The sequence below is a fragment of the Somniosus microcephalus genome, chromosome 14, assembly GCF_052327205.1.
Source record: "Somniosus microcephalus isolate GS21.2 chromosome 14, FLI_Smic_1.0, whole genome shotgun sequence".
In the NCBI taxonomy this organism is placed as follows: domain Eukaryota; kingdom Metazoa; phylum Chordata; class Chondrichthyes; order Squaliformes; family Somniosidae; genus Somniosus; species Somniosus microcephalus.
Window position 1 is genome coordinate 107,425,781 of NC_141000.1, and position 9,903 is coordinate 107,435,683.

Below are 9,903 nucleotides of genomic sequence, written 5' to 3' on the forward strand. Positions count from 1 at the left end.
TAACAGTGGGAGGAAGGCCTGCAGTACCGCAGCGTGTGGCGCTGCAGCACGTAGCGCTGCAAAATTCACTTTCAGCGCCCTAAGAGGGACGCGGAGCGCCTGGAGCCGTGCCCCGTCTCCCTCTAGGGACACTTCAACTGAATTTGCGGCGATCGCTAATGCAGCGATCGCGGCGCAAATTCCAGCGCCCAGGCGAACTTTGCGTCGCTTGGGCACCTCAGGCCAATTTCTAGGCCAAGATCTTTATTTACAGTTTCCAGTCCTACAATGTTCAATTATAGCCAAGGAATGGCAGACAAGTTTCGGGGGCTGATCGGGAGAACGCAGGAGGAAATTCCCAGTATTGGCCTATTAAACTGGTTCCTTAAGGCTTTCCATCCCCTCCAGCTCCAGGAATTTCGGGGCCTGAGTGTCCAGGTACACTCATAAGGAATGGCCATTTAGGTGAGTTACAGAATGCCTGTGAACCCTGAACCCAGCTAGAATCTGTGCATTTAGGAGAAGAGGGAATAATAAGAGAAATTATTTGGAAAAATCTTCAATAAATTACTGCTTACAACAGAGAAGAAACTTTTAAAAACTTAAAGACACAAAATAATAGATCATGTGTACAGTAGCATAGTGGTTCTGTTACTGGACTAGTAGTCCAGAGGCCTGGACTAATAATCCAAAGACATGAGTTCATAATCCCACCATGGCAGTTTGCAAATTTGAATTCAGTTAATTGAATAAATCTGGAATAAAAAGCTAGTATCAGTAATGGTGACCAAGAAACTGCTGGATTGTCGTAAAAACCCATCTGGTTCACTAATGTCCTTCAGGGAAGGAAACCTGCTGTCCTTACCCGGTCTGACCTATATGTGACTCCAGACCCACAGCAATGTGGTTGACTCTTAACTGCCCTCTGAAATGGCCCAGCGAGACACTCAGTTGTAACAAACTGCTACAAAAGAAAAATTCACCACACGGACTGCAACGGTTCAGGAAGGCGGCTCACCACCACTTTCTCGAGGGCAATTAGGGATGGGCAATAAATGCTGGCCTTGCCGGCGACGCTCACATTAAAAAAAAATCATTATGTTACAGCATGGCTCTAGTTTGTCATAATCTGAAATGGCACATCCAAATAAAGAGATGATATGAAAAATAATAAATCCTGAGGTGAAGGGCTTTATAAAAACACTCAAGAAAAAAGTAACTTTCTTTGCATCAAAATTTTGACTTTAAAAAAAAACAACTGTGTTTATAAAATCCACAATATATAAATATTGTAACCTTTATTTAACAATCATAATGAATCTGTGTTTACATATATTTTTCTCTAAATTCGTAAAGAATGAGCATTTGAAGGAAAAGTGGAGATGTATAAATTGACAATAATTTGCAATATGGACATTAATGTCATTTTCAAAGTCCAGCCATATTATTATTCCACACTAATGAAAATAAGCACCTTGATTCATACAAAGTATCAGTAATGCCACAGGAATTATCATCAATTTATGGGCACACAGGATTTCAGGCCGTCTCATCCTTGCAGACGACCATGGTCACTTTTTACATGGAAGATAATCGTTACGTATTTATATTTTTTAAAAGTATATTAAAATGCTTCCCCTGCAGCTACTATCCAATGTGAAACTGGCAGAAGTTCCAGCAGATGGTGAATAGGATTGCCCAAATATGGGCAGGAATATTTGAATCATATGGTAATAACGGGAATACATCATACAACGTATTTCCCATAATTAACACCTTGGCAATACTAGGCATCAAGAATGCTGTTGTGTTCTCCAGGCATCAAACATTGTTAAGGCGGTGGGGGGCGGAGGGGCTTTAAATTGAAAAGGCCACCTTGTTCAGAGTGATAATTTGGACAAGGCAAGGCATGAGAAAAAAGTTTTTAGTAGGAAAGTTAAGTGGAAAGTCAGAACACACTGAATTTCCTAAGAGCATTGCTGTATGGAGATCTGCAGCTTCTGAAGCTCTATCTAGTGGTAGAAGTGTGCAGGCTGCAGGCGTGAGGGGAGGCTGCCAAAAACAGGAACGTTTAAAAACAAGTAATCATTTTCAAAAGGTATTCAGAGGGCACAGGAAGCCCCGGATGGTGGGAAACAGGTCGCGTGGGGCTGGGGGGCGGGCTGGTGGCGGGAACAACCTGCAGAATTGATCTCTCAGAGAGAAAAGGCCCACAGAAAAGTTTCACAAATTGTTTATTTAAACACAGAAAGGAGGGAAACTGAAGCAAGGAAATAAAACAAGATGACGAGTAGTTATTCCAAACTTAGCTGTTATTCAGGAAGAAAGTTAGGAATGATGGTAGTATCCTGGAGATGTGAGACTATCCCAATCGTGCAGTTGTCAATATAGTAATAGGTATCTGCAACCTATATGTGACTCCAGACCCACAGCAATGTGGTTGACTCTTAACTGTCCCTCTGAAATGGCCCAGCAAACCACTCAATTGTATAAGGCGGTTCACCACCACCATCTCAAGGGCAATTCAGGATGGCAATAAATGTTGGCCTTGCCAGCGACGCCCACATCCCAGGAAGGAATGAATTTTTAAAAACTTCTGGAGATAATGAAGCTTCTTCTAGTGGTAGAAGTGTGTAGCTGCCGGAGCGACTGTGGTGATGCCCAAATAAGGAGTGTGTGACATATGTAGAACCGCAGCCATTTTAAACTATGACAAGGGGGCACGGGTTTAAAATAGTGAAAGGCAAATTTTAGGACTAGTGTTAGGAAGTTTTTCACACAAAAAGTCGTCAATACGTGACATGGACTTCTATGCAGAGTGCTGGATGGAAAAACCCTGGGATCATTGAAGAACCAGCTTGATGTTGCGATGAGACTGGATGGGCTGAAAGGCCTCCCTCCTCATATCTATGGAGTGATCTTGGTAGAAACCAAATACAATTTCTTTCACACTTAGTTCATTGTTTCTTTCCTTTATATCATCCACCTGACCTCTCTTGACCTTTAACTCTAAAAGTTGCAGCTGACTTGGTTCTTGGATGCTCATATGTTTTTGTGACACAGAGAAGTGAAATATAAATAATACTATGTTCATAAAGTATTCTTATCAATTATTAAATGAGACCTTTCGCAAAAAATGAGCTTTTCTCAATTTCTAAATGACTCGCTCAGACAGAAAAGTATCACAAAAGCAAGTTAAGAAATCGGCGTGTGACCTGTTAAACGTGCCACACAAAATTAACACCCCAGGGCAGCATATTCCCTTTGATACTGTTCCAGTTTCATAGAAATTTGGGTTAAAATATTAACCTTCAAACCTGATTTTTCAACTAAGCACCAAAGGCATAATTAAAAAAAAACATTTTCAATTGGCAAACCTTGCACAGAATTTACACAGACCTTACTTTTAAGTTAATAAAATATACATAGACTCTGAAGCCTTTTAAGTTAATAATTAAATACATATTACACTTGTTTTAGTTTCCAGGAAATCTGTACAGCAAAGCAGTGTGTTTCTCAGTAATCTGGCACAAATTTGACTTAATTACCTATAACCAAGGATCCATTGTGGGCACTTATACGCAAAGACCAGGTCTGATCACATACCAAATGTCAACAGTGAATTCAATGCCAGTAATTTACAGTTGTACAGTGTAGTCATGGCTATATTGAAAGGTATTTTTTTTACACAAAGTAGGATCAGTGAAAACATGCTATTCTTACGAAACCCACTGCCAAATGAAGTGACTTGGTTCTTCAGCTACACTAGAACCCTCCTGTATATGTTTTGTTTCTTCACAAAGTGCGGAACAAATACAATGTAAAATACAATTACGCCTTGGAACTTTGAAATGAAGCATTTCAATTCTGGATCCGGTTTTATAAAAACGAAGGAGGGTTTGAAAACAAAAGTCTGCCTTTGCTATACTCACACGTAGTCATGTAAACGGTAACCACTATGTGAGGCTGATGTTTGAGAAGTTGGGTGGTTGCCCTTATTAACAGCTGGTAGTCTATACTGAGCTGCGGGCTGTACGAATGAAGGCTGTGGTCGGTAGGGGCCGCCATTCCTCTGCTGAGAACAAGACAGACAAAGGAGCGCCCCACCAACGAGAGTCATGCCCGTCGACACAAAGCCAATGTACAAAGCCTCTCCTATTTCGTATTTGGTTCCGGGTGGAAGCATTGGGTTGTAGAAGTCTCGTATTAGGTCATTTGTTGACCAAGACACTGGAATGAGGCACAGGATGCCAGCGAGGATGTAGCAGACTCCTCCTGAGATGGCAATGTGATTCTTGGATGAAGATTCCTTGAAGCACACAGTGCACTTCATACCCATGACAGAAATGCAAGTGGCCAGCGTGGAAAGCAAGCAGGAAATTACCATCATAGCACGAGCCGCCTGCAGGTCGGGGGGCAATGCCAGCTGCGAACGATGGACCTGGCACTGGTAGATGCCGGTACTTTGCCAGACACATTCCATCCAAAGTCCCTTCATGAACTCCATGGCCGTGATGATATCGGCGCCTACATGTGCCGTTCTGCGCCAGTGTGGTAAGAGGGTGGCGACCAATGTTCCAAATAGGCCAAGGAGGCCGAGAAAAAAGCCAATGATCTGAATTCCCATGTTAGCCATTTTGGTCTAAACTTTGCCCTGTTTTCTTTCTTCTTGACTGTAGTCACTGGATGCAGCAGCAGCACCAGCTTTGCTGAGAATGTGCTGTTTCCGTTGTGTGTAAAACCAATGCTAACCTATTAACAATAAATGGAATAATAAAAGTTAAACATTTACCAAATGCAGCCTATCAGAATTGGTGCAAGTGCATACTGCTTAATAATTAGCATATTTGCTTAACTGCTTAATAATTAGCACACTTGCTTATGAATTTCTTTCTACTTATTTAAATAGCAAGGTAACATTACATCTGAAACCATACTTAATGTTTTGAGAAAAATCTCTTAACGGTGGATGTGTGAACATTAGTAAATGGGAGCTGGAAACGTTACTGGTTTTTAAAGTAACGTATGCTTTCTAATCCTAAACAAAGCTCAACAAATATCTAAGCAAAAAAATTAGAAAAAGTAAATGACATAGAAACGCAGCAGAATATAACAACCAGGATGTTAGACAGTCAAAGAGGTTCTTGTAAATTTTAAATAAGGTATTCTGATCACAGAGAAATAAATGAAAAGAACTGTTAGATTTATGGTTTTACTTTCTTATTGTACTTCTTATCTCAAACAATGTACTGTATGACTGTGACCGAGCTCCTATCACTCCTGATCATCCTTGACCTCTCTGCGCCAGCTCCCTCCTTCTACAAGTTCTATGTCTAGCGTACTTATTTCTCCTGAGTGCAATCTTATTCGACTCAAAGTAGGCCCTACATTGCTGCCAATGGCTTCTTCACCTCTGCTTGGGCAGGCACCTCCCATTTACTGCAGGGGCTCATTCTTGAGACTCTCATCTTCACTATCTACAGGCAACTCCTTGGTGACATTATCCAGAAAGTACAGGGTCATAGAAACATAGAAGATAGGAGCAGGAGTAGGCCATTCGGCCCCTCGAGCCTGCTCCGCCATTCAATGCGATCATGGCTGATCATCCAAATTCAGTACCCTGTCCCTGCCTTCTCCCCATATCCCTTGATCCCTTTAGCCTTAAGAAATATATCTAACACCTTCTTGAATATATTTAATGAATTGGCCTCAACTGCCTTCTGTGGTAGAGAATTCCACAGGTTCACCACTCTCTAGGTGAAGAAATTCCTCCTCATCTCAGTCCTAAATGGCTTACCCCTTATCCTTAGATAGCTTCACTGTGCATACTGATGACACTTGTTACCTCTGCCATTGACTCAAAGGTTGCCGAGACACCTGCCTGCCTGCTTTCAAAGATTTCCTATTTGGCTATGCCTTGAGTTCCACATCCTTGGTGTACAATGTGATCCCTTCTTTCTTATTAGAAAGAGACATCTCCCTGCTGTATAATGTAAGTTGCTGCTATTGTTATCTACTTTTTAATTCCACAAGTAACTGCTGCCCATTGGAAAAGTCTCTAATTGAATGACATTGGGAAAATGCCCTCCTAATGATTTTGACGAATTCAGCTGTGCTGTTCCAGGGTGGCACAACAGAACATGAGATGGAGGACTACCGCAAGCTGCTCTGTCACATCTCTGAGCAGCCTCTGACAGAGCAACATTGGCAGAGGGCTCAGTGCATATTACGTAAGGCTTCTTCAACAGCACTGCCTAAATCCGTGAACTCTACCACCTAGAAGGACAAGGGCAGCAGGCGCATGGGAACGCCACCACCTCCAAGTTCCCCTCCAAGTCACATATCATCCTGACTTGGAAATATATTGCTGTTCCTTCATCACCGCTGGGTCAAAATCCTGGAACTCCCTCCCTAACAACACTGTGGGAGTGCGTTCACCACACGGACTGCAGCGGTTCAAGAAGGCAGCTCACCACCACCTTCTCAAGGGCAATTAGGGATGGGTAATAAATGCTGATGTTGCCAGCGACGCCCACATCCCAGGAATGAATAATAAAAAAAAAATGCTTGCCCTTTAAATTGGGTATCGCACAAGCAGACACTACGGACAAAGAAGGAGGGAAAATAATAAATGTTTAGAGAATGCTATGAATAATAAGAAACTAATGATATATACAACCGCTGAGAGAGGAGATATCAACAACAACAACAACTTGTATTTATATAGTGCCTTTAACATAGTAAAACGTCCCAAGGCGCTTCACAGAAGTGTTATAAGACAACAATTTGACACCGAGCCACATAAGAAGAAATTAGGGCAGATTGGTCAAAGAGGTAGGTTTTAAGAAGCGTCTTCAAGGAGGAAAGAGCCGTAGAGAAACAGAGAGGCTTGGACAGGGAATTCCAGAGCTTAGGGCCTAGGCAACAGAAGGCACAGCCACCAATGGTTGAGCGATTATACTCAGGGATGCTCAAGAGGGCAGAATTAGAGGAGTGCAGATATCTCGGGGGGTTGTGGGGCTGGAGGAGATTACAGAGATAGGGAGGGGCGAGGCCATGGAGGGATTTGAAAACAAGGATGAGAATTTTGAAATCGAGGCGCTGCTTATCTGGGAGCCAATGTAGGTCAGCAAGCACGGGGTGATGGGTGAACGGGACTTGGTGCGAGTTAGGACACGGGCAGCCAAGTTTTGGATGACCTCAAGTTTATGTAGGGTGGAATGTGGGAAGCCAGCCAGGATTGCGTTGGAATAGTCAAGTCTAGAGGTAACAAAGGCATGGATGAGGATTTCAGCAGCAGATGAGCTGAGGCAGGGGCAGAGATGGGCGGTGTTGCGGAGGTGGAAATAGACGGTCTTAGTTATGCTGCGGATATGTGGTCAGAAGCTCATTTCAGGGTCAAATATGACACCAAGGTTGCAAACAGTGTGGTTCAGCCTCAGGCAAATGTTAGGGAGAGCGATGGAGTCATTGGCTAGGGAATTGAGTTTGTGGCAGGGACCATAAACAATGGCTTCGGTCTTCCCAATATTTAATTGGAGAAAATTTCTGCTCATCCAGAACTGGATGTTGGACAAGCAGTCTGACAATTTAGAGACCGTGGAGTGGTCGAGAGAACTGGTGGTGAGGTAGAGCTGGGTGTTGTCAGTGTACATGTGGAAACTGATGCTGTGTTTTCATAAGAACATAAGAAATATGAGCAGGAGTAGGCCATTTGGTCCTTCGAGCCTGCTCCGCCATTCAATAAGATCATGGCTGATCTTCTACCTTAACTCCACTTTCCTGCACTATCCCCATATCCCTTGATTCCCTTAATATCTAAAAAATATTGCTCTCTGTCTTGAATATACGCAATGACTGAGCCTCCACAGCCCTCTGGGGTAGAGAATTCAAAAGATTGATCACCTTCTGAGTGAAGAAATTTCTCCTCATCTCAGTCCTAAATGGCCGACCCCTTATTCTGAAAATGTGACCCCTGGTTCTAGACTCCCCAGCCAGGGGTGGCATCCTCCCTGCATCTACCCTGTCAAGCCCTGTAAGAATTTTGTATGTTTCAATGAGATCTCTTCTCATCCTTCTAAACTCTAGAGAATATAGGCTTAGTCTACTCAATCTCTCCTCATCAATCCCCCCATCCCAGGAATCAGTCTGGTGAACCTTTGTTGTACTCCCTCTATGGCAAGTATATCCTTCCTTAGGTAAGGAGACCAAACTGTACACAATACTCCAGGTGTGGTCTCACCAGGGCACTATATAATTGTAGTAAGACATCCTAGAAATTGAGTTGCGTTTGCGCCCAATTAGGGGCGAAAGAGTGGGTTGCGCCGGAAGTTGCGTCGCGCCCGAAATTAGGTGGGCCCTAACATCGGCGTTAGCCGGTAGCGCTGCGCCGGCACCGATGACGTCATCGGTGTGCGCAGTGCCCCGGTACCGCCCGAAACCACGCCGATCCCCATCTTCAGTAGCGGCCGCCTCTTCCGTGGCGGGCGCTAACAACATCGGGAGACTGGGTCCTTACTGCAGCCTTAGCGGCGCAAGTTAAGGTGGAGGTGCGGGGCGGCCGCCTGCCCGCACCTCCTTCCCCGGCCTCCTCCACCCCCCCCCCCCCCCGCGGCATTGCCGGCTGGTTTCCGTGGAGCCCGGCACTTCTCCGTTGTGCCGGGCTCTTTTGCCGGCACTTGCAATCGGGGCTCCGGCCGTTGCAGGCACCTCCCCCTTAAGAGAAGGGGGAGGCCTGCAGTACAGCAGCCTGCCGCACCGCATCAGGTGGCGCAGCGGGACCGGGAGCGCTGAAATTCACTTTCAGCGCCCCAAGCGGGGCGGACACACCCTGTACCAGCGCCCGGTTCCGCTTTGGGGCGCTGAAAGTGAATATGGGGCGGGCACAACTGGCTCCGCGGCGGGCGCAAAATTTTCGGCGCAAACGTGCTGGCGGGGCTATACCCAATTTCTAGGCCCTTTACTCTTATACTCAAATCCTCTTGTAATAAAGGCCAACATACCATTTGCTTTCCTAATTGTCTTCTATCGGTTTTCATGGTAGAAGACACTAAAAACATCCCAATAATAATAGATAATCAAGGGGCTATAGGGAGGGAGGAACTTAAAACAATCTCTATCACTAGAGAAAAAGTACTAGGCAAACTAATGGGGCTAAAGGCTGACAAGTCTCCTGGACCTGATGACCTGCATTCTAGGGTCTTAAAAGAAGTGGCTGCAGAGATAGTTGGTTGTAATCTACCAAAATTCCTTGGATTCTGAAAAGGTCCCAGCGGATTGGAAAACCGCAAATGTAACGCCACTATTCAAGAAAGGAGGGAGACAGAAAGCAGGCAACTGTAGACCAGTTAGCCTAACATCTGTCATTGGGAAAATGCTGGAATCCATTATTAAGGAAGTAATAGCAGGACATTTAGAAAATCATAAGACAATCAAACAGAGTCAACATGGTATTATGAAAGGGAAATCGTGTTTGACAAATTTGCTAGAGTTCTTTGAGGATGTAACAAACAGGGTGGATAAAGGGGAACCAGTAGATGTAGTGTATTTGGATTTCCAGAAGGCATTCGATAAGGTGCCACATAAAAGGTTACTGCACAAGATAAGAGCGCACAGGGTTGGGGGTAATTTATTGGCATGGATAGGGGATTGGCAAACTAACAGAAAACAGAGAGTCGGGATAAATGGGTCATTTTCCAGTTGGCAATCAGTAACTAGTGGGGTGCCACAGGGATCAGTGCTGGGGCCTCAACTATTTACAATCTATATTAATGACTTGGATGAAGGGACCGAGTGTACTGTAGCCAAATTTGCTGATGATACAAAGATAGGTGGGTTAGCAAGTTGTGAGGAGGACACAAAGGGCTGGATTTTGTGAATGGAGACGAGGTGGAGGCGGGACGGCTTCTTGTCGGGTTTAAGTCC

General features: G+C 44.4%; 1 protein-coding gene across 1 annotated transcript; it reads right to left on the minus strand.

The window, feature by feature from the left end:
- Positions 1-1,319: 1,319 nt before the first annotated feature.
- On the minus strand, positions 1,320-4,724 carry LOC147107813 (claudin-14-like). Its single transcript, XM_086007433.1, has one exon. The coding sequence runs from the start codon at positions 4,613-4,615 to the stop codon at positions 3,908-3,910; it is 708 nt and encodes a 235-aa protein (XP_085863559.1). The 5' UTR covers positions 4,616-4,724; the 3' UTR covers positions 1,320-3,907.
- Between the last annotated feature and the right edge of the window lie 5,179 nt (positions 4,725-9,903).